Raw genomic sequence first — 24,814 nt, forward strand, 5'->3', positions numbered from 1 at the left:
AACTAAAAACACTAACCACTAACCAGAATACGGAGCACCTTTAATCTGTTCAAAAAAATTTCAAAAAATAAAAGATGAAAAAAAAAAAAAAAGGATATTAGCCTAACCAAACGACCTGTGCTTGCAGATTTGAAAAAGCTATGGTAAAAAGCAGCACTTTTGCTTACTTTTAGGTCATTAACACGTAGGGGTGCACAGTAACTAAACAGACAAATCTCATTCAAGCCTTCAACGTTGAAATTGGAACCAACAAATTCCCAATTCCAACAAATTCAAAATTCCAAGGTCTTACGAACTCGCTGCTAAATCTTTCCGACACAGGACTACATAAACAAAACAAACAGATTTTTTTTTTTTTTTTTAAAAAAGAGCTCTAACTAGTTTTCCCCTTACTGAGTGAAAAACGCGATAGTATTTAGTGGTATCAGAGTGTAACAGAACTACAGTGAGGAAACAGAAGACCACATGTAATAGATTAGTCCTTTAGTCTTACGAGCTATATGTCAACAAAAGCATTTTACAGAATGTTACCATCAACCTGAAAAGTTATCATTTGTTACGTTATGCTTTATTTGTAAATGACTAGAAACCAAGTATGTCCATAACAAATATTTTTCCATCTTTAGGAAATGAGGGGGGAAAAAAAAGACCTTTTGTGGTTCTTTTTGAAACCATGTGCTTTTTTTTTCCATGGCAAAACCATGAAAAAACACACAAACAAACAAACAAAAAAAACCTAGCGGGTTGAGAGAACCAATTCAACAACAACAACAAAAAAAGGAAAGACTTGTAAATAAGACCATGGAAGAGGGGACTTAAGGTAAAATACAAACACTGTTTCAAAAAAAAAAAAAGAGAAAAACAAAACAAAAAAAAATCCATAATATTAAAAAAAAAAAAGAAAAAAAAGAAAAGAAAAGAAAACAAACAACAGAATTGTGAACTCTGAAACGTCAAACTGGTCCTCAAACTCTGATACTTCCCGGTGACGTATCCTGGTAAAAACTAGGATCGGATCTCGTCGGTCGGCTTCCCGCCCCGATCCTGGAGGACAGAGCACACAGAACAGTGAGAAAAGCTCGTTCATTTTTTTAATTCTATACTCTGCTGTTTAACGCTGCACGGCATCTGAGCGATATTGACATTTCAACTGAAATCACCCAAAGTCATTAAGTACATTTTCTTTATTCATTTCCAGCCCTCGCAGACGTATAATGAATTCAAAATGTCATTAAACATCCCACAGCTATACTTGATCTGAGGAACATTATAGATACTCATTAGTGCTTCGTATGTACTTTTACTGTTTTGTCTTTTTACACAATTAGAATCCGAAATCTCTCCAGCTGAGTATGTAAAGTGTCAAAACCCAGGTCCAGAGAGGCCACCCTGTTCCTCTAGCGATGTCACAGAAAACCAGACATTTCACGACCTTCGCTGACTGTCAGCTACTGATCACGGCGCAAAGTGAAAATGAACTGGGTAGGAGGAAGTCAGTTACAGTCTTGCAGGGGGGATTAGGAGCACTGTGTATGTGTGTGCGCGTGTGTGTGTGTGTATAAGAACGTTACCTCGGGGGGCGGCGGTTTGACTGTGACGGGCTGTGAGGAGCGGCGGGGGGGTGAAGGCTTTGGCTGAGCCTGCTGCTGCACCGTGTCAAAATACGTCACACCCCCATAAACCTGTGACTGTGCCTAGAGAAGACAGCAAACAAGAGTTTAAACTCACGCGGTCGGAACGCATACGTCCCCCGTCTTCCGGAGAGATCCCGTGACGCACGGGCCAGACACGCGTGCCACCAGCGTTCTGATTACGGAGAACACACACAGAAGATACTCCGTGCGCTTCCAGCTCAGTGAAAATTATACTGGTCACAACTAGGATCAGGCAGGAGACTCAAAACTTACAAAAATGTTTCAAGCCCTAACATGACCAACACTCTTTGACGTATTACAAATGAGAGATAGAGAGAGATAGAGTGAGAGACAGAGAGAGAGAGAGCGACAGATGTAGAGAGATAAAGAGAAAGAATGCAGGGACTCACCTGAGGGTTAGGGTACATCGGGGGCAGTGTTGCTCCGGTAGGGTAGGGGTAATTTGTGTTGCCGAAGGTCATGACCCCGGGCGGGGGGTAGAAAGGTGGGGGCAGGAGCTGCTGCGGTGGAGGCTGACCAGGGGACATGGAGACGGGTGGAGCAGCATAAAGAGCGGGGTTAGGCATGGGTCCTCCTGACTGATGGGGGTGCAAACCTAGAGAGAGAGACAGAGATGATAATATAAAAGTCATATGTGACAACAGAGAACAGAGGGCGTGTATTTCATAGCGACGAATCTGTCAAAGCCTAATTTGAGCGGGAAGAAGACAGAAAGAACAATAAGCATCGTTCTAACTCATAACTTAAACTTCTACGTCGTGATGTCAAACGCGCAGGTAAACACCGTCACACTTGCCTCTGACCGGAACGAAACGCAAGCTCCAAATATACTATGAGAAATGTCCCTTTATGAGAAGACTTTGGAGTTTTTGTTTTTGCCCCCCCTACCCCACCCCCCCCCCCCCCCCCCCGTGCAGGTTTTGAGAAGGGCGAGACTTACCCGGGTGTCCCGGGTGTCCTGGGTGCGGAAGGTGCATTTCGGGTTGGACCAGCATGCCCTGGGGCGGCAGAGGAGCCGGGCTATCACCGGGCGTGTAGATTGGTCCCTGGAAAGACACTGAAACGAAAGATAAAAGACAGACACATTTCATCCATCTGTTTCATTTCAGTTCAATTTAAAAAAAAAAAACTGTCACATCTATTGCAATTAGTATGGTCATAATAGTTTTATAGTTATACGACCTAAATTTAACTAAGTTGAAAAGAGAGAAAATGACATTGCCACAATTTCTTTTTTTTTTTTTTTACAACGGGCAATACACATGTGACAACTTTTTATTTGATAGCTGCACTTTGCTCATCAGCTTGGGTGTGGTTTTTAAACTGTGCACATGCCAGTAAAAACCGTCCTGATTCATTTTTATTTCACTTTACGATACGATTCCTCAGAATGCTGCAGAAAGTTCCACTGAACTGAATGGGCCATCCCAACGTTCAAAGGTGTGATATTGCTTGATAATGACCGTTGAAAAAATTAAATGACCGCTGTCATTGGCCACGGGTTTTGTGCTTCTGATTCACATCATTCATATCATTCGGCAAACAGTCCGTTCACTTATCGTAACGGAAATTTATGGTAACTTGCATCTGACAAGAACGGCCCTCGTTACAGTGGCGATTTGGCGACATCAACTTCAACTTCCCCCAAGATGTGCTATTGATTCTCTCAGACTGCACCATTAATGGAAACTTACATTCAATTTAATATCAACAAACAAAATGCTTAGCCTATTAGCCTGCAACAGAAAGCTGACGAGTCTGCATGTAGCCTAACACGTTGCTACGCAACACCTGCAACTTTACACTTGTATTTGCCGGAGGGACTATTTTTCTGAGCGGAAGCCACGAAACGGCAATAAAATCATTCGAATGAAATACTGCCTGAAGTTTCTTTTATCGTTTTGGTAAGTATAATAAGCGGGGATAATGTGTAGTCCGCCGGTCGTTATCGGAAAAATAAATCCCTTCAGGACGATACAAGACCTTTTCGTCCTGTCTGGATTTATTTTTCCATAATGACCGGCGGACTACACGTTATCGCTTACATAATTAATATCCAGGAGATGGTGCTGATTAAGTAAACCGGGGGTTACCTTGTGAACAATCCCTCTCACAGGCCAAACACAGAAACTTACACTACAGCACCCTCTAAAGTCCATTTGAGGTATTGCACTTACTAGGTTCATAATAGTGGCCCTCCATGACTCCTATGTGCATAGGTGCTGGTTCCGGCACTGGCCTTTGACGCTGAGAAGAGTACCGCTTTGCTCGTCCCCCACCAACACCCTGACACACACAGAGAGAGAGAGAGAGAGAGAGAGAGAGAGAGAGAGAAAGAGAGAGAGAGAGAGAGAGAGAGAGGAAGGACAGAAAAGAGAGAATTGTCACTCACAGAAAAATTGCAGATTTGAAAATGACACAAGCCATGTAGTGAAAACAGCTAACAGATTTATCAAACCTACCATATCCTCCATGTTGCTGTATTGGTGAGGACCACCACCTCCGATGTGCATGGAGCTCGGGATGCCTGACGGAAACACAGAGAGTTCACTTAAAGGACTAGAAAGACTTTAAAGTTTAAAGACAACTCCAACGAGAACTGCTGGACCACTCCTAACAGTGATGTGACAGAGTTTCTCATTGGAGCGGCTGCCTTGGCTAAAGTTAGTCATGTCAGTTTCTGCTGTTGTCATATGAAAAAAAAAAAAGGGTAGTTGCAATTCAGACCAGGGAAGGGAGCAAAAATAAGAAATAAAACAAAAAATAAACTGGCAAAAATACCGAAAGAATGGGCTCACCCCGCATTTCAGCACGTAAATAAGAGGCCGGGCTCTGGGCCCAGTTTTGGCCTGCCAGGCTGAGACGGGCCAAGTCCTGATCCAGTCCTGAGAGGCCGCCTTGCGAGCCAGTGTCGCCCTGGCCCTGCCACGGCTCGTTTTTCACAGCGGTCTGCATCGCCGGGGCCGAGTCCTCGAGAGACGCCTGTTTACCCATGTCCGAGGGGCGGGCGCGAGTCCTGCGGCCCAGCGAGTACGACTTCTTCTCCACCGGACGTTCTTGCGGAGGCGACGCGTCCCTGGCCGTCCCCGTCGCCGCCTCCGCCGAGCGGTCCCCGTCCTGTTGCCGTGGCGACGGGACCGCCTCCCTCTCCGTCTTGTAGTGGTGCCCGGTGTACGTGGTGGTCGACGTGGGGATCTCGCCCTCCTCGTCGTCCTCGTCGCTCCTGACCTCTTCCACCACCACCGGGGGGCTGCGCTCTACGTGTGGCCCCCGGGCCACCCTGAGCCGCGGGCCCCTCTCACCCTCGAGGGATTGCGGCCGGGAGTTTCGGGGTTGAGGGGCCTCTGTGCCAACCTTCACGTGACCTCTACCTTCACCCCTTTGCGGGACTTGAGGGGGTCGGCCGCCCTGGAAGCTACGGGATGGGGGCTGAGACGGGGGTCTGCCGGAGGGGCGGGGGGCCGCGGGGGGAGCGGACGAGGGACCCGAATGCAGGGACACGGACGGGGGGGCGCCGCGGCCGCTGGGAGGGCCTCCTTGCCGGGAGGTTCGAGAAGGCTTCTCGCTGTCTCTCCAACGCTTTGGTTCTTGGTTGGGAGAGTTGTTATGTCTGTAAAGAAAGAAAGAAAGATCTGGAAGTCAGCTCGATCCAGTCATTCAGACACTGGAAAGCATGACAGCCTAGGCTGATAAAGGCAGGGAAGACAGGCACAAAATCCTGAACAAATGAAAACCTAAGAGCTGCCAGCTGGAGAACAAGCAAGTTGTCATAGCAAAAATGTTCATTTTGAATCCAGGTTCAGCATAGAGTTGAACTTTACTGACTAAATTCAATTCCAAATTCAATTTTTAGCACATCAAAAAACAAGCATCAGATGTGTCACCTGTCTGTGATTCCAAACAAAATGCAAATCCATTGTGACTGATTTCCACCAATCAGAATTTGAGTACTGCTTTTTTAAAGAGCCTTCAAGAAAGCCGACTAAATGGTTACATAAATACGTCTAATGGTACATGAAAATAACTACCCCCCCCCCCCATCCCATTGAACAGTTTGCTTTGCCTGTGTTGTGAAGGAGCACTAACCTAGGTTTCCTGTTTCTATAGGGTCGACCTTCGCTGGGTCCGGTTCCATTCCGGATGTCGTAACCGTATATCGCGATCAGCTCCTCGCGTGACTTGGGCGCCTGCTCCTCCTCCCGAAACTTATCATGCTCCCAGCGACCTTCATCTTTCCACAACTTCCTGTGTCTCCCTTTAGGTCTGAAGAAGGACAGAAAAACCACACAAAGGAGAAGCAAGAAAAGACAACAGGTTTCAGAGAAGAGAAAGGAGGAAAAAATAAAACAAAACTTAAAACGAAACGCCCTCATAAATGCTTGTCTCGTTTTCAAAGAATAAAGTTTAGATCGACCAATGCTGACCAACTTGTGGACAATGAATACATACACATTCTAGAAACATCTCTCTTACCTTTCCTCTTCTTGAGCTTGTCCCCTCACATCATGCTCAAAGAACAGCCCTTTGCGGGGAATGTAGGCCGGATTCTTTCGGTCCTCGTCGTCATCAAGCTTCTGGCCCGTTTTGCCGCCCGATTTGTTTTCGGGATCATCTGTGCTCTCCTACGGGCCGTAAAATTAGTCTTTGTCAGGACTCCACAATATGTACCATACTTTTCCCTAGAGTAGGGCTGTGCGATGTGACGATATATTGTGCGAGAACAGAAAAACGTCTATCGTTTTGTTGTGTCGCAAATCACACTCTTTCCGGCAATATATTTCGTCATTTGGACAACATTTTGGATTCTTCCACACAGTATGGATGCAGGAAGGAAATTTGCTTGAGGGGAACTCAAACCAACTTGGAGGAGAGCGAACGTGACACAGAATCGGATAACACCAAACAGGAGAAGGACTCTGACCAGCCAAGACAAAACGAGGAGCTCGTACCTAAAAGAGGGGTGACTTCTGTCGCATGCACATGGTTTGGGTATGTAAAGTCCGACACGGACCAGAAAACCATACTTTGCAAATAATGCTGCAGACCGGTTCCCATAACAGACTCAAACACTACTACTCTCTTTTAACATCTATACCGCAATCATGTCAAACAGTACGGAAAGAGTCTACGGGTGAGGGCCATAAAAGTACAGTCGAGTGCTCAAAACAAACCTCATTTTCTATAAACTATTTATTCATTGCATTTACAAGAAAAATGCGATATCGTGATATGTATCGTTATCTGGATATGAAATGGCCTATATAGGGTTATGAGATTTGAGTCATATCGCACAGTCCTACCCCAGAACACACACACACACACTGCTTTTCAAGGCTCTGATTGGCTCTATAGCTTATCAGTCTAATTACATAGAACTACGCAGTCCAGAAAACAGGGATCTCAAAATCCAGCCTTGGAGGGCCAAGGTCCTGTCTCCCCTCAACCACCTGCATATGGTCTCTGATTGGCTGAAGGCCAAGCATGTAATTAAGAGGTGAAAACAAAAACCAGCAGGAACTTGCACACCCCCCGCCCCCCCCCCCTTTGGATTTCAACACTACTACCAAGTCCTTACCTGTCCATCTCCACTCTGTCTCTCTCCAGCCAGGTTCCCTTTGTCTTCTGACTTCGCTTCCTTCCCGCCCTCCTCCTCTTCCTCCAGGTCCTCCGCTGAGGCGTCCGTTGTCGGTTTGTTCTCAGCTGCAGCTCGAGACGCCTCTTCCTCGCTAAAGCGTTCTCCCTCTTCCTCCTCTTCTTCCTCATCTACTCCCTGGATTGGAGCCATACCAATACGCATAAATAATGGCCATTTAAAATGGTCACATTTAAACTGACTTTATAGGTCACAGTAACGGTCACAGTTAAATTGAACGTTGCAGTTGTTACAGCAAAACCGTAGGCCAAAAGATAAGGACCGCTGGTCTATGAAATTAATGATAATGAACATATTCCCCGAATTTTTAAATGAAAACGCAAACCGAAAAGCCTACACCACAGTGAAATTCAACTCTATATTCAGGACTAAAATGACATATAATAACTCAAGGTCACGCATATTTCAGCATCCCTGGGCCAGACGTGATTGTTTGGATTGGCTGTTGAAGGACGAGAATTTATACGTGGCGTTTTTTTAATCTCACATACGGCTCATCTCTATGCCGTCCACAATTTAAAACAAGCTCTTCCACTGGGACCGAGGGAAATGAATGCACAAAGTGTATCAGAAAGTGGACTACGAGCACAAAACAACCAGTCGATCCTGACAGAGCATTCGACTCCAACACACTATTCATATAAAAAAAAAAGTTATTAAATTGCTGTATTACATATGTCCTCTTTCCAAGCAAACTGTGAGAGACTTCTGTGACAGCAGAACTGAATTCATCCTCCCACATACAAGAAATGGGTTGCTAGGACACCGAATATAAAGGCAAACGCTGGCAGCACAGAGTGAGCAGATTTGACTGAGAGTTGCCAAAATGCTCGTGCTTTGATGCCGCGCAAGTCCTGGAAAGATGAAATTTGAGTGGATTTTGTAAAAAAAAAAAAAAGAAAAAAAAAAGAAGAAATGTTTTATTTCAATGAGAAAAGGGGACATGGTTATTAAGATGTTATTCATTGAACTGATTGCTAAAGAGAAAGGAAATAAATTACTTCTCCCCAATTTCCCATCAAATATTAAAACAGCTTGAGAGAACCCATACATACTGCCTGAGAACACAAAAAAAGGTATTAGTGAGCTGAAAGATATATCTATATGGGAGCTGCCCTTACAGATCCGGGTGTCAGCCGAGCAGAAAACCTATAGACTAAAAGCACAGTCTATATTGCTGTCACATTTTAAGTCGCCGGTTCATTTAAGTCGCCGACATAAAAGAGGATCTGAGCCAATGACAGAAGTATTACTTCATCCACAGTTTACATGACTTCAGAGATGGGACTGTATAGTCTGAGAGAAACGAATGCCAACCAAGTGTTGTCCGCGCTTAGCATCTCTGTGCAAGCCAAAGTTCTACGTAATCGACACAGTTCGACAGCGTTTCGTCACGTGACCTTGTATTACGGCGTTGACATACGACAACCGCCCCCCCCCCCCCCCCCCCGAAAAAGAGGTGAGCTGAAAGCAAATATGAAACGGAACGGAATCGCCCGATGAGCACCGTGGACTCGCTACGACCACAGACAGAACAAGCACAAGTTACAAAATGAGTAAGGTGAGTCAGCACTCTTTGTGAGGAGTCAATAGATTTGCCACAAGCCTCCTCCTCGGTGTTGCCATGGAGACTCACCTCCGAATGTGAACCATTCTCCTCAGGATCAGCACTATCATAGTCTGACAAGACAGCTGCAGAGGGGAAAAAAAATATTTTTTGATGAACTACAAAATACAAACCAGAACAAACCATTTTTATAGGCATTCTCCCACATCAACCCGAGAACATAAGGTTCGTATAGTTTCATCTTTTAGCAGTGTTTGCTCTCACCCTAATCCACACAAACATATGCTAAGTTGGAGCTTGTTCAGCTAAATCAGTTGTACTGTGGCTCCCAAAGAGAGTTTCATATCTTTTCATCATCATAAATGCACAAAGCAACAACTGAAAGTAGTACTCACCTTCTCCTACTCCGTCTTCACTTTCCTGAAATAGCAAGAAGGAAAAAGAATGCAACATATAAGCTCTTAAATACATCAAGTGCCAATCAAGACGTTCGAATATTATGCTTAAGCTTTCTGTATACAGCCTCATGACTCAAACAGGAAGACGTCAAACAGAAGTGAAATAAATGGCACAACTCAGTTACGAGCTGTTCCTCTTTGAAAACAGCAAACAACAGAGTAAGATCACGGCCAAATGACCACCTTAGAGGATTTCTGAGAGGCACAAAACATATAGTGCAGTTCACACCGGGGTTACATGAGTCTACAACTGTTTAGCAAAACATGGCATGAACCAATGAACAATATACATTCAAATAGTTTCCAGCAATTTCTAATCACCATAAGAACTGAAGTAGTTTGAATTAAAGACGACGGAGTTTATATCGCTGTCTTGAACCGAGTGATTTGACAATGAAATGCTAATTAAGTTTAAAATGACAGTAACTGTGGTATTTGCGAGCTCAAAATCACCGTCCGACATCGAGTGCCCGAAATCAAAGCAAGCGACAGGCGACTGGTTGCATCAACAAGGCAGTAAAAGTCCCTATTCTAACACACACACTAGACTGGACTTCAGGCGATACCCAACAGCTGTTCCTATTGAACTGCTAGCTTTTTTGTTCCAAGCTGGACAATTATAAGAATGAATCCTTGCGGAGAGGAGTGGTTTGCGAGTGAACAGATTTCGCGTTAGCCTAAAAGTCCAAATACAACCTCTGAAGAACAACGCGGGTAACATAACAAAGGCGGGTCTTTCGACGCTGACTAACTAAACATTAGCCTCTGACTGGCAAATGGATCACGTCTCGCATCCTGACACTGGCCGAAGCGGTGGCTTGAGAACTCACGTAATGAAGTGCGGCATTGTGATCTCCAAGGCGATGGACACAGCTATGAGGAGCAACATACAAATGCTGTTTAAGTGGCCTTGTGACCTGCAAACACTTTGCTGAACGCTATAACTCAATATTCAGACGATCAGAAAATACCTAATGTTGCTTCCTAGTTATCCAGCTTACAAAACCAAACAAGATTTATTTGCTAACACGATAGCAACAACGAGACACTCACACACTCAGATTCATCGTCGCTTTTGGATCGAACTCGGACCGCTGGCGACTCGACTGGTCCAGGATCCCTTACTCGGGTCTTCCCTCCTGGTGAACCCGATCTCCCGCTTTCGGATCCTGAAGCAGAATCATCGTCCTCCTCGCTGTCCTGAGACGCGCGCCTCCGTCTTCGCCGCCGGTCCGCCATCTTAACACTCAAGGAAGGGAATCCGGAATAATGCAAAGAATTGTGGGTGTTTGGAACATCGTCATTTCCGCCCTCGCTAAGCTGAAAGACGACGAGGTGGGTTGGAAGTAGTGACGTCTTGGCGAGGCAGGGGGCGTCTTGGAACAAAAAGGTGGAGACGTCTGCGTGTGTGCGTGTGCTGCATTAAGCTCTCATGAAACCAACCGTGTTCTCTCATCGCTGCTTGGTGGTGTACATGCTGTTAGAGCATTTAATGACATTTGGTTTTTTTTGTTCCATTTTGAAAGAGACTGATCACTTCTCGTTGTCAAGAAATTACCCCCCCCCCCATACAGGAACTCTGCAATCCAGTTTGGACCAGTATCCAAACCCAAAATAAACGCAACGATCTTAGTCACGGATTATGCTTTTAAGTGTAACAAAATGTTTCTCAACGTTTACATGCGTATATGTAATAGCATCATCGTAAAACACTACACCTAGAACGTCAAGAATGGCCTACTGGTGTTTGACTCATGCTGCCTCAATAGCTTCAAGGTTCCATTGCTATTTGTGTTAGGTAAAATATTGGCACAGGTCCCTACTTCCTGGAGTATTTTGTCCTAGTTGGAATTCAGTTTTCCCCAAACATGAATATTCACTGATACACAAAAGCTTTGCTCATGTATGTTCTAGGCTATGTGATTGGACATATACTGTTCTGGACAGGTTAAATGATAAAGTACCATGTAGTAATGTACTCTATAGGAGGCAACTGTATCTGAAATTCACACATTCAAATAAAACCACAACAGACACACGATCATAGTTAACTTGCTTAATATTTGAAATATTTTCTTTTGTTATCTTCAGAATATTTTACACATATTCTTTAGAGTCAGAACACTATGTTACAACAAATGCTTGATTATAACAGTATTTCACTGTTTCTTTCTTTGTTTATCTTTTAAAAAAAAAACAAAAAAAAAAACATTGATACGTCCCAATGACAATGAAATGAAAACGGAGCAAATACTGCATTATGACATGGTGTGACATGTTCATCCATCGTCGACGGGTTTCAATACGTAGTATTGACGTGAGTTTTGGTCCATATGCCCCACCTTAGTGCTCATCTTTGCTAAAGCGACCAGAACCAGAACCAGAACAGAACAAAGCAACCAGAACAGATCAAATGGTTACATTCTGTGCTGTGGAAAAAGAACCATGAACAACAAGGCATGTTTACTTTTTTTTTTTTTGTTCTTGTTTTTCTTAGCCATTTCAGAATAAGACTGCAGGACACTTTCTTCCAAGTTTGTCAAGCAGAGGTTTATGGGAAGTCCAAAATGGCCAGGCCTGTAACCCGCTTCAAAGACCAAGAAGTGCGATCCATGAAGTCAGATACGCGGTGCAACCACGGACATATGGAACAAATGGGGCAGTGGACCACGGCAGCGTGACGGCTCAACCCCTCCCCCCCCGCGCCGGAGAACGGGCGTGCGGCGCTCCTTCTTACAGCGCCTCCTGTGGACGGACTCACTTGCGGCACGTCCGATGGGGCGTCTTCTTCTTGGACGCTTCCGGCCGACAGCGGCTGCGTTCGTCCAGCCAAGGCAAGTCGAAACTCCTGCGCGACACAGAGCGAGAACGGTACAAGCTCAGCAATTACGAAAGGAAAGAAGATGATATCTTTGGTCACACTAAACTTGAATAGTCCTTTAAAAGAATTTTACACAGAGGTCTGCGAATCAAATGATACTGTACAACAAAACAAGTAATGAGAATAAAGGAGAAAAGGACCATGATAATTAGGAAAGTTTTCCCACTATTAACCATTAGTCCACAATAAACTCAATGTGCTAACCTTGAAATGACCTTCACCTCGACTACGACACAATACCTTAGATGTTCAGAACGTTAAATTTCACTCAATGCATTCCTAAACACAGACAACTCTATCAGGTGTGTATTGTCACATAAATGCATTCTGATACTGTGTTATTGTTGCTGGTATGACAAAGACATCAACATCTCTCATGTGTGGCCTATAAGCATATCCATAAGATTAACAAGCATAAGACTCACTGCTGGGTAAGGTTAGGCAGAGGTCTGCCAAAAGCCACCACCGGCAAGAAGGGAGTAATCATTATAGATTCAACTGTGGAGAGAGCAGAGAGAAAAGGGTCAAACATGAAAAATGACCCCAAGACTGTCCCTCATCATCACTCGGAACCACGCCTGAGTTTGCTGCTGCCGTTGGATGGATCGAGATTGTTCAAAGTTCTACGCTTGAAAAAAAAAAAAAACCCAAGTATGTACTTTTAAGTCCTTGAAATTTGGGCGCTACGTTTTCAGGCTCTGGTTCACTTCCAAAAACAAACAAACAAAAAAAAACAACCCCAAAACAAAAGCGAGCAAACAGAATACAGATTTAGAATTTTACACGAGCAAAGTAAGAGACGCTCACATACCATCCTCAGCCTCCGGGTAGAAGGAGAGCAACTCTGGTTCGCTCTCCTGGACGACTTTCCTCTTGTTCATGCGCTGCTGCAGACGCTGGAACATGCGCTGCTCGCGAATTCGCTGGATATCCCACCTTGTGTGTGTGTGTGTGTGATAGAGAGGGTGTGCAAGAGATTATGGTGAGGAGGAGTGGGATGTACAATATTGAAAGATTATGAATATTTCATGTTTTAAAAACCCAAAGATGAAGGAGTGTGGTGGCGATTGAGCACAAAGGAAGAGAGGGGAGACGGGAACAGGGTGGGAATTTAGAGAGTGAAGAGTGTGGAAAAGGAGATAGACAATGTCTTACTAATACATGCATGCTTAATAATAAATAAATAAAACACCCACACATCTGAAAAATACACAACTATTACCTTTTCCTCCTCTTCTCATCCTGCTCCAGCTTTGAATGCCGCTTCAAAAACACACCATCCTCCAAACTCTGAACAACAGGTTACGTATGTTAGAGCGCTAGTTTGTCATAATATCTGTTCACAGACATACATCACATCATGAACATATAAAACTAAATGCAGAAAGATTTCATAGGGTTGATTATTAACCAGGTCCTAAGTTTTGGGGGGCGGAGTAACTCGCCACGCAGCTCTTACCTCCGGGATGTCGGAAGCCTCCGCCTCTTTCAGGGGCTCTAAGCAGTTCTCTCTCCAGGAAGGGACTACACACATGGATGGAAAGGTACATGTCAATCGCTTAAGAGCCCGCCCCTTTCTGTTTCATTAAGTATCAGCTAAAGAACAGGGTTCTGATCACAGACACATTATTGATAAATTCGGTTGTTTTCCTCTGATGAAGGTAAATCAAGCCACCTTTTCCATTAAAATCTACAGAGGAGGCACACTACTTGACGTTTACCGTCCACTGTGTCCTCGTGCACAGGAGAGCAGTCTCGCCACGGCGACGTGGGGGGCTGATGCCAACAGCACAGGTACATTTCTGTGGTGGCCATGTAAGGCAGCTCCTCTGATTGGACGACAGGGGAACCAGGTGACCTTGAACCTGAGCCCACCGTTTCTTGCGTCTCCTCCTTCAGAGGCGCGCTTTCCCTCTGCGGGAGGGGCTTCTGAGGGCCTCTCCGAGACCGGGCCATTCTGGAGTCCTGGAAAAGGAACCTCCTACACGCAAGAAAAAGAACGCCCAATTTGTTCATTCCGAGAGATAAAAACCCTGGTAAAAATCCCACGCCCTTCCAGTGAATCATATTTACTTCGCGTTTTCATGTTAAACTCGAGCGTTTCTGGGGCCCATTGAACGGAAGAGACAGAGACGTTAAAAAAAAAAAGAAAAGGCAAAACAAAAAAAAACAAACAAAAAAAAAGACATTCACCTTTTCGGGCCTTTTCCGCCCCTTCCGATGTGCGCCGGCCTGGGTGTGTGGCTCCGCCCATCTGGGACACTCTCCCCTTCTGTACACTTCTGTTCAGCCTCCTGCTCCTTCTTGGGAGTCTGATGAGTCGGGCGTGGGTCTCTCCCGTCCTTTTTCACCATCTGCAGCCTTCGTTCCATGCGCTCGATGCGAGCCATCAGCTATGACACAGAAGCATCGTTACAGCACCGCCGGGTTGTGAGCTGACTGCCATCATTTTATACGTCTCTTTGACCGACCGTTCCAACGGTCAGGTCCAGCTAATAAATCTGTAGGGAGTGAAACTGTACACTTGCCTAATCACAACATGGCTCTTGACTTCACAGTCCATCTATAATACCTGAGTCGCAATCAACAGATATAAATCTCAAACTCAGATGTGACAGTATGGGAGGGAAAAACCATCCATTTCAAAACAATGACAGAAAAAACTCATTTGAAACGTACTAAGGATCCTCTGGGGTCTAAAACAGCAAAATTGATCTTAAGCAGCAGGTATCGAGAATTAAGGTAAGATTACCTTACATGTTGCTGCAAGAATCATCACATTACGATAACCTCCACTGTCTATGGGGATAATCTAAGATGACTTGTGTTTGCATGAAAGGAAATGAAGGAATACACTGTAAATTAATTGACAAATGAAATGCTCCATATATACCATCTCCTTCTCAGCTTTGAGGGCTTCGATCTCCTTGCTCTTGTTGTGGAGTTGTTGTTGTTGCTGCTCAATGAGCTCGAGCTGCAGGAGAAGGATTTGCCGGATGCAATTAGTCTGTGTGGCCGCGTGGCCCGGGCCTTTCCGCACGTTCCGGCGTTTTCCGTCGGGGCTGTGCTCCGGCGAGGACACGCCGGTCACCGCAACGCCTGCTGCGCCCGCCTCCCTGGGCTGCTTGTTGCCGTTGGACACTAAAGGGTCCATCTTACCCATGCTGTTGTTAGCCTGTCCAAAAAGTGACTTGCTCTTGACCGGGGTGCTGTCGCCCCCCATCTGTTTGCCCAGCGGGGGCGCTGAGGTTCCAAGGCTCCCCAAATTTTGCTCCTGCCCCACCCCCAATTCTGAGGGTTGGCCAGATTTACGCGCTAAACTCTGATGAGAGGCTGAAGTCTTGGTCTTGCCTTTAAAATGCTGATGACCACCACCACCAGTTTTTTTAATGGAGCCCAGCAGGCTGGGAATACTGCTGATGCCGTATTCACACGATTCCTTTTTCAGGCCGGCGAAGGAATCTGGAGCTCCAACTTGAGCTTTGCCAAGGTCAGCAATACCTGTGTCCAGCTTGTATGCTCCACTTGAGAACACAGTGGATCTCATAGTCATGGCGACCTGGCCCACCTGAACGGCTACTTGCTAACACCCGCTTCTATAGATGAGAGGGGTCAGCAGCAGAGTGAGGTTGACTTTGGATCCACGAAGATCTGTTTCCACGTCCATTTTTTCCCCCTATGAGGAAGATAGTGAAGGTTAAGCAGGGTAACTTGAAGCAAAAAAGGAAACGCATTCTAGTTCAATAAAATTCTAAAATTTGGCTAATTTGCCTGGACAAACGTAACGGAATGTGGAACGGTTCCTCTCTAGCGCCATGTCGCTAAACAGCATGAACAGATTTCAGGAATACATACAGTTACCCAGTTCGTATTGTCATATCATGTACTAAGCCAAAAGATTTCAAATAAATTCTGGTTACTCTAAAATAATGTGTCCAAAATCTCCAAAGAAACATTAGAGGCCGACACCTTCAGCGCCGCTTAAGAAATCCCTTCTTGCTTTATTTGGTTGCACTGCAACACTTCAAAACAAAGCAATTAGCAGCAAGCTGGCTAGGCTAACAAGCTCATTTTTGTGCATATCTGTTTTTGCAGAGGCGGAACAGCGCTTTATCGCATAAAACACGCTGTCTTCAGCTATCACGACTTCTGCACAGACATTCACTTGCAATACTGAGCTTGCATATCCAAAGCTCCGACCAGCAACAAGACACAGCTTAAACCAGCGTCATAGTAGGCAACAGCTAAGCAGCGGTGTCCTCCATTTTAGATCTCCAGCAAAAACAATGACAGTCACTTAAAGCGGCTCCTTCGTCTGCAAAGGAATCACGGTGACGCCATTTTAAACTCACACCGCATACAGCTCAGGGCATTTTAGGGCAGAGACACTGACGTACCGTTCAAAATTGGCAAGACCGGTATAACAAACCGCAATTTGAATTTCCCTGTACCCGCCCGAACTCACCTATAGCCTCCTGATCCCACTTTCAGGTTTTGTTTTAAATAATAAACACTGCGCATGCGTCGCTTACATGTATTTCCGATTTGCCTTGCGTCATTCCCACGCGACACAGTAATGCCCAGGCAAATTATAAAATAATTGCTTTTTATCTTTTATCTGAGCGGTAGTACGAGCCTGCCGATTTAAAATCACATTGTCTTAAATTTAACACATTTATTTTTAGATATGATCTTAAGGTAAATCTATCTGAACCACGATTAACTAGATTTGATAGGCTGCTCTAAAGAGATATTTCAAACCGTACACAGTGACGTCTGCGTCAATTTTCTATGCATAATGATAATACTTTTGTCCAAACGGTCAAAACATACTTGTTCTCTATTGCAAAAGTGCTGCTAAAATACTAACCTGTGAAAAAGAGGACTTTTTGTTGTGGCAGAAATAATCAAATCCAACAAGGAGGTGTTCACTTCTTTTTTCACTAATGTTGATTCACTGATTTTGTAAACAAGCTATATTACAGTCTGACCAGAGTCCGGATAAATTGTGTTGAGGACTATTACCAGTTCAGTTCAAACCTGTCTTGCAGACGTTGACCTAGAGCTGAATTGGAATTACATAACACAGAGATCAGTGAAATTTCAGGACATTCAACTACCAAGATCCAAATATATTTATTACCTTAAATAAAGAGTCATTAATAATATAATAAAAAGAAAACACTCAATATGTTAAATATTTAAATATGTCAATATTTCAGAACTACTTTTAAGCATTTTCATTTAACAATTACAGAAAAGTTGTTCTTCTGCAAAAACTGTAATGACTTATTCAGTGTGAATTTCTTGAGGTTGCTTTTAAAACGGTTCATTTTCAGAGTACTTGAACAGCACGGTTTTTTGTTTTGTTTTGTTTTGTTTTCCAGTTTCCAGTCAAACATTCAAAGCAGCCAAAGCGTACTCAAAGTGTGAGGCGTTGGCTCGCTTCCTAATAAGTGGAACCAAACTGAATGTCCAGGAATTCAATTTAAAATCCAGTAAATCCAATTCAAGTGCATGCTTTTGTCAAATGGGTTTTTTTTTTTTCCAGTTTCTATCATTAACTTGAAACGATTTAATGAGTTGATGAATTCATTCATGAAATGGCCAAAATACTGAAAACTGTGACAATTTTAAAGATCTAGACTGAATAGTCACCGAGCACTTACCACTGACATGCCAGCTGTTGGTAAATGATACACTGGAATCATAAGTGTCACTTCTTGGATTTTGAAAGCCTTTGAAATTTTCACAGCATCGATTTTTTTCAGTCTCGGAAGAATATCAGTATAAACTACAATATTCTAGAAAAAGGAATAGAAAAAGCTATCAAAAAATAAAAAATGGAACTAATATAACCAAAAAGCGAAAGAAACTCTGCTGTTCATGAGTTTGAAAAGTTGCCAATCAGATTATTTAATGTTTTCGTTTTTTTTTTAATTTGTTTGTTTTTACATTGTCGTCAAAATCCATTGTGCTAATATACATTTGGTTCTGTATGGATGAAAGACTTTAGCCCTTACATTTAAATAATTAATACAGTGAAAAAGTGTGTGTGTGTGGGGGTGTGTGTGTGTGGGGGGGGGGGGGGGGGGGGTGTCAGCAAAAACAAGGACACCCCACCATCACCACTAATACATTGACTTGTTGCTTTGCAGACATGAGCAGTAGTATTTCTACCTCAAGTTCTACTCTACTCTTGTTTTTACTCCCCTGCTAATGTGTAACATGTTTATCAAAATATGTGCTGATTTTACAAATTTATGGAGCAATATGGTTAGCCAAATAAAAGGAGAACTACGGATTTACTTTTCTTGCTTTTCTGTCCTTTTTTTTGGTGTGTAAATCTGTGTTGGGATTTTCATGTAAACCTCTCACAGTTAAAGAAATACATCAGCGTTAACATCTGTCCTGCTGACCACTTGACTTTATAAAGCTTCTCTTTATCACACATTGTATTTATCACATCTAGTTAATCACATCTATGAGTAATACGAATATCATGAATAGCATCTGTCTAGGGCAACGATAATGAGGTCTATACCACACAGATATGCTTTGGTATGCATTTTATTATTATTTGTGTTTATGTTCTATTCCCTCGTGTTTCACAGCTTCTCAACGTGTGACTGAACATACTTTATCAAACTTGAATAAAGGTTCATGTTTTTCAATGCAAGTGGTCTTCCCCTCCAGCTATAATTATATGCTGTTTAGTCTTCCTGGGATCCACTGATGTGTTTTCTACAACATTTCTCATTCATAGGTTTGTTGCTGAAATTAGGGCATTAAAGTTATTTTTAGTTGAAAATGATTTAACCTCAAGAGCTGTCACATTCGACAGTGTCTCTATGATCCTCACGGACTGGAAAGACTGTGGTGTGCAGAATCGTCCACTAGGGGCCACACTGTGTCAAATTTAGTTGCCGTTCGTGTTACAACGTGCATGCACGTTATCAGTTGATGATACAGCTAAAACAACTACACCACAACTTTATCAGCACCCCGTGTACGCTGCTGACTGCATTTCCTCCAAACTTCACGCAGTCTGAAAGAGTAAGCCTTCCAAATGTAAACATCCGTCCGATGTTAACGTGGATTTACACTCGTTTGTAAAAAATATAAAATGGACAATTTCACCTCTGTCTCTCACTGCAAGGCTCACTAAAAGAAAAATGTTACTTTTTTTTTTTTACCTTATGGGTCCACTGCATCATTACTGAAGTTGCCGATGGGCATCTAAGATAATGTTTTACTATGCATTTGAACAACTTAAGCTCGTACTTACAAAATGCTCTTGAAAACATTGATAACATACTGGATATCATCAAGTTTAGTGTGCACAAACACGTGGGCTTTCAATTTACACGCAGTGGCCTTGTAATATGTTAATGTTTAAGCGTCCATAAATATATGACCTTGATGCATATTCACCCTGCTTTACTGTTTTAATTGTCCCAAGATAATAAATATGTGGATCTAGCCATATGACTATGGATTTTGTTTATACACAATTTGTAATGTAGGCTATTTTGGAACATCATTAATTGATATGCATAGATATCTGTTTCGATAAGTGGTCACTTGACAACAAACACGCATACCTCTTTAGATGACAATATGTCCGCATTAAAATGAACCGATTTTTTTAAACGGTCGGTATTTGATGGTGTTCTCTACATTGGAAGTTGGGCTACTCGGGAACTGTTTTGTAAGTTGTCTCGCTATTCTATAAACTGGGCACGTCACTATACTCTTGAAAGGTATTTTATCAAAGGGGTTTTCGCCCATCCAATAAACTGCAGTACATGTTTAATAGAGGAAATACTCGTCGCCTGCAAGTCTCAGCACTCACATGTCACTGCCGCTCCTCGATGTGTTTACATTCGAGATTGACCCCGGTTACACGCTGACTTGCTTCTTTCCACGAAAATAGAGCGTCGCATCAACGCCCACTCTAGTGCTCCACATTGAGAGTTGCACTCCTAACAGCGCCCCCTCACGTGGACCGTCCTGGTGACCGAACACATTCGCTGCAGTGCTTCGTGACGACACTCCCATCTCACGCTCCTATACTTGCTGTGCTATCCACAGTGGCGTTGTGCTCACATGGCGCACGGGGACTATGCGACATAAACATAAACGACAAGGAAGAGGACATGTAAAGTACACATGCATCGAGGGCATGAAATTGGTGCTCAAGATAAAGCCTGGTCATGTTTTTCAAGTGAGCGTCGTTATGCGTGTACGTTGTTTGAGCTATTGACCATTCAAATGAACCAGTTGTTCAAACCCCCTGTTTAAAAGTTGTTCAATAATTCTGCACGTATGTACACTTCAGTTAATGTTTGCGTTTCTCGTTATAGTAGGAAATTGGGGATCAATCAGATTTTTCAAAAAGAAAAGATTCCCTCATCCGCTACAGTTAAAATGAAAGTGTAACGGAATATTAAAGTGTGGCGATTACGTGTTGTAAACGTGCCACAGTGCACAGTAGAACGACTTTCACAAAGCCAATGTCGACACACGTTGACAGTGAATTTTTGTACTAAATGCTCACAAGACGATCTCACCAAAGAGATAATCGGTTCAAATCAGCTCCCTTACCAGATCAGTCTATTTGGCTTGAGTGAACAAGAAAGCTGCAGTCGGTCTACTATGTCACGCGGACAGTAGGTTAGGAGGCGGCTTAGCTTGACAATGTGACCTAGATTTATTTTATACTTGAATATTTGTTTAAATTATTATGTTTTGAAAGGCAAAGGAGCAAGTGTTGTGTAAGACGTGTGCGTAAAGCCTCTGGAGAACGCATTCAAAGCGTTAGAAATTAGTCACGGAACTGCTCTGGGTGTGGTTACATAGAAACAAGCGAGCGCTGTGTGATGCGTTTGTTGTGTCTGCCCATTGCTTTCAACCGTTGCACGATAAACGGGTTATATGTATACGAAGCTGGAAACCTTTTGGCCTAGGTTACACCACCTACAGAAAACAACACTGGAAGTAAACAATTATTTTGCAGTCCGCAAATCACCAATCTGTTGCCTCGCTTTCGATGCAAAATTACAGTGTATGTCAAATGATTAACGCATATTTTAGGTCTTGTGGATTGGCAGAACCCTTGAAGTAAGACAATTTTAAGCAGTGTGAAACCACAGATATTCCTTTGGTAATAGCTGGAGCCTTTTTAAAGAGCCCAGTGGAACTTGGTGACAAGGCATGCTTCTGTAACGACTCTTGGGATACCTCACGAGGAATAGCACGGGCGTTGTTGCGCCTGACAACATGGAGAGATCAGCCTACTACATATCGTTTAACAGTATGTCTGTTGTGCTACCGCTGCAAAAGATCCGTGTCTCTGCCCGTTTGAGGTTTCGTCCATCTTCAATTAAATTTTCTGAGCGATCAGACAGTGATAACGTAAAATATACTAATTAATGAAATACTTCTAACTTAAAACCATGTATATGGAATCACGTTCACTTTCATTACAGCACGAAGATACGCACCACAGCAAAACTGTTAATTTCATCAGTTTATTCGCCGTCTCCCAACTAAAAGCTTGTTTGACCGGAGGAGGCGAAAGTTGTGCGTAAAAGATCATTTTATATGCCTACATCAGTCCAGAAGCAACCGTTTACGCCCTGTCTCATTTCAATCTACCCTCAGTTATATGCATTCGTTTGAAAACAGAGAGATGCACGTAGCTTTTATATGTGCGCTCTCACAAAACACCTAGATTTCTGAACGAGAAAGCACTTCGATAGCCTACATCGTAAATCCATTGTATATCGACATGCCTAAACTAGGGTTGTTATATTTTACGCATAAACCAGCCATGCATTATACGCGTGTATCATTTAGCTTGACACGTGCATCATGCCAGCCCAGTGCTTTTAAAGTAAATGATTATTTCTATATACACAGTAGGACGTCTTGGAAGCACGCAGTATCAAAACAGTATACAAAATCTTAGAAACCCGTTTGTGTGTTTAATACCAACGGTGCACGTAGTGCAGGTTATCAGTCACTGTATCACTGTGCGCGCCATAGCAGGTCTAAAAATAGGTACGTAATCTGCATAGGCGAAGTTTGCAACTTTTGCATATGATATTGTATGCACACTGGCGTCCCCTCCACATTCCAGTGGAGACATGGCCAGAATTAAATCATCACCGTCCTCTCGGAGTGATCCTTTCAAGCGCGGGCCTTGTCTCGTGGTGTTGACCAGGTAACGTGATGTTGAAACGTGACGAAAACCTAAGCCTCAGTGTTATCCACAGGAAACGTTTCTATCCTGTGCTCTCGATAACTCCCGTCTTAATGACTCCAGCATAAAGCACCAGGTCCCCAAACGTGTCAGAGTTTAAGAAGATGATTTGATGGCACCGCGCAACAGGTGTCCACTGCCATAATACATCCATGATAAGATTTAATCAAGTGTTGTTCTGGGTCATTTGGGGGGAAATCAAAGTTGTTGCAAACAAATTAGTCACCCAGACACACCTGTTCCCGTCACATAAGGAAGTTACACTGGTCAAAGTTGTCTGCTTAAAAACTATCAGTCCCCAGCAGACGGGATATACTCCTAGCTTAAATCGAAATAAGTGAAAGGTTCGATAGAACACCGCTTTCAGTAACCATGAAAGGAGTGTAAAATTGCATGTTATTATCCCTTGTATGAAACGTGAGACATACGAATTCCTATGGACCTCCGGTTTAAATTCATCGCCGTTTTTCTTACGTCTCTCAGCAGAAATTGCACGGTTTTAGGAACTCGATTTTAACGAGAATTAGCAAGCAGCGATACACTGCTTCTAGTACAACTCGATGGAGGGTGTATTTGGACTTGATGGTGATTTGAAATGGGTCAAATTTGAATGGAGACAGAAAAGACATTTGTCAAAATGTCATGAAAAGACACCACACCAACCCCAGAGTTGCTAATTGTCAAGTTGAGATTAAATTGTCAAGGGAATTAATGGTGAACGCTTAAGCATAAAATTTCAGGAACATGTGAGGCAATGTTTTTAAAGTTAATAGTTTCTGAAGAGAGTTTAGAACTTGGAGAGGCCATCTGTTCTCCCTCAGTCAAAATTAAACAGGTATCAAGTCTACTTTTGGGGAGAAAGGAGACCCCTACTGAGATAAAGATGTCTTGCATTTAGTCACCAAGACCAGACCTGCGGTCAGTTACATACTGTAAATATGGAAAAAGAAGTGAACATTTTCAGGGATTGTCAACTTATCTCCAAAACATGCAGCTGCCTGTGAGATGTTAAAAAAAAATTCCAACAGCAGTTCCACAAGGACATTGCATCTGCTCCAGTTATTTCCTGAATTGCATGACATTAGATTTAGGTATGCAAAATTCAGCGGGAAATCTAATGAAGGACAAGAGGTCCAAAAAAGGTAAAAATTAACATAACACTCTTCGGGTTTCAAAGAAATCAATCCGAGTAAATGGAGGATGAAATTAACTGTCAACACGTTGATTTCCCTCCCGTCTCACACACACACAAAAAAAACATCTTAGAGATTGCAGGCTATTCTAATATGTCCAATTACTAAAAACCATGCAGTGCAGTGAGGAACAATAATGCATTTCTTTATCAGAGTGGGGCATCTATTCAGATACCCATGTTTTTTTTTTTAATCAAAATATTCATATAATCACACATTATCCATTTCAATCACTGCTCAAGTTTGCATCGTGTAATTGTCATTTCAAAGTCAGGTCTTTGGCTACAATATCAATTAGATGTGGAGATCATGACACACATATTGTAAGTGTAGAATTGTTGTTTTTCGTAGAGCAGAACATTTTCAGATGATTTCCTACTGCATCTTCTAGGGCGAGCATTAGCATGCACAAATGTTATGACCTCTTTTTTATATTTAGAACTTTAAAAATTAACGTACACTGCCTGGCCAAAAAAAAAAAAAATCGCACACTCTAATATTTCATCGGATTGCCTTTAGCGTTGATTATGGAGCCCATTCGCCGTGGCATTGTTTTGACGGCCTCATGCAACGTCACAACATTTATTTCCGTCCAGAGTTGCATCAATTCTTGGTTGAGATCTTGCTGACGACGGGAGAGTCGAACCACTCTGTAAAGTCTTCCCCAGCACATCCCAAAGACTCTGAGCGGGGTTAAGGTCAGGACTCTGTGGAGGCCAATGCATGTGTGAAAATGATTTCTCATGCTCCCTAAACCACTCTTTCACAATGTGAGCCCTATGAATCTTGGCATTGTCCTCCTGGAATATGCCCATGCCATCAGAGAAGACAAAATCCATTAATGGGGAAAACCTGGTCATTCAGTACATTCAGGTACTCAGCTGACTTCATTTTATTGCCCCATAACATTGCTCAGCCTAGACCTGACCAACTGAAGCAACCCCAGATCATAACAATGCCTCCATAGGCTCCAAGTCCAAACAGCAACTTAGTTTTTGGCCAGGCAGTGTATCATTTAGCTCTTATTCTTGCCTTAGTCAAACAAGAACAGTGTTGATAAGTATGTAGTACACAGATAACAACGGGATTTATTTTGGCTTGGAAGCGCAATAAGTGACAAAATTGTAAAGACATTTATTT

At 43.1% G+C, this 24,814-nt stretch overlaps 2 protein-coding genes across 2 annotated transcripts; both read right to left on the reverse strand.

Annotated features, from left to right (window-relative positions):
* Positions 1-984: 984 nt before the first annotated feature.
* Positions 985-10,572, reverse strand: casc3 (casc3 exon junction complex subunit). The gene is made up of 13 exons (XM_030793697.1): positions 10,387-10,572; positions 9,271-9,295; positions 8,945-9,000; positions 7,231-7,425; positions 6,129-6,277; positions 5,742-5,918; positions 4,454-5,265; positions 4,118-4,182; positions 3,833-3,941; positions 2,596-2,712; positions 2,045-2,250; positions 1,572-1,694; positions 985-1,044 (listed from the first exon to the last, which is right to left on the reverse strand). The coding sequence occupies exons 1-13, from the start codon at positions 10,570-10,572 to the stop codon at positions 1,006-1,008; spliced, it is 2,259 nt and encodes a 752-aa protein (XP_030649557.1). The 3' UTR covers positions 985-1,005.
* Positions 10,573-11,575: 1,003 nt separating this feature from the next.
* Positions 11,576-15,888, reverse strand: msl1a (MSL complex subunit 1a). The gene is made up of 8 exons (XM_030793691.1): positions 15,108-15,888; positions 14,408-14,607; positions 13,936-14,195; positions 13,674-13,738; positions 13,437-13,504; positions 13,026-13,150; positions 12,640-12,712; positions 11,576-12,181 (listed from the first exon to the last, which is right to left on the reverse strand). The coding sequence occupies exons 1-8, from the start codon at positions 15,765-15,767 to the stop codon at positions 12,091-12,093; spliced, it is 1,542 nt and encodes a 513-aa protein (XP_030649551.1). The 5' UTR covers positions 15,768-15,888; the 3' UTR covers positions 11,576-12,090.
* Between the last annotated feature and the right edge of the window lie 8,926 nt (positions 15,889-24,814).

This window comes from Chanos chanos, chromosome 16 (assembly GCF_902362185.1).
Source record: "Chanos chanos chromosome 16, fChaCha1.1, whole genome shotgun sequence".
Taxonomy (NCBI): domain Eukaryota; kingdom Metazoa; phylum Chordata; class Actinopteri; order Gonorynchiformes; family Chanidae; genus Chanos; species Chanos chanos.

Excerpts from the sequence above, each read along its gene's own strand:
- casc3 (XM_030793697.1), bottom strand. The coding sequence starts at position 10,572 with ATGGCGGACCGGCGGCGAAGACGGAGGCGCGCGTCTCAGGACAGCGAG. Across the intron at positions 9,296-10,386 it reads GCGACGATGAATCTGAGTGT|GAAAGTGAAGACGGAGTAGG; the intron begins GTGAGTGTCTCG and ends TTGCTATTTCAG. Across the intron at positions 2,251-2,595 it reads AGGACACCCGGGACACCCGG|GTTTGCACCCCCATCAGTCA; the intron begins GTAAGTCTCGCC and ends CTCTCTCTCTAG.
- msl1a (XM_030793691.1), bottom strand. The coding sequence starts at position 15,767 with ATGACTATGAGATCCACTGTGTTCTCAAGTGGAGCATACAAGCTGGAC. Across the intron at positions 14,608-15,107 it reads TCAAAGCTGAGAAGGAGATG|CTGATGGCTCGCATCGAGCG; the intron begins GTATATATGGAG and ends TCTGTGTCATAG. Across the intron at positions 14,196-14,407 it reads GGCGGAAAAGGCCCGAAAAG|GAGGTTCCTTTTCCAGGACT; the intron begins GTGAATGTCTTT and ends TCTTGCGTGTAG.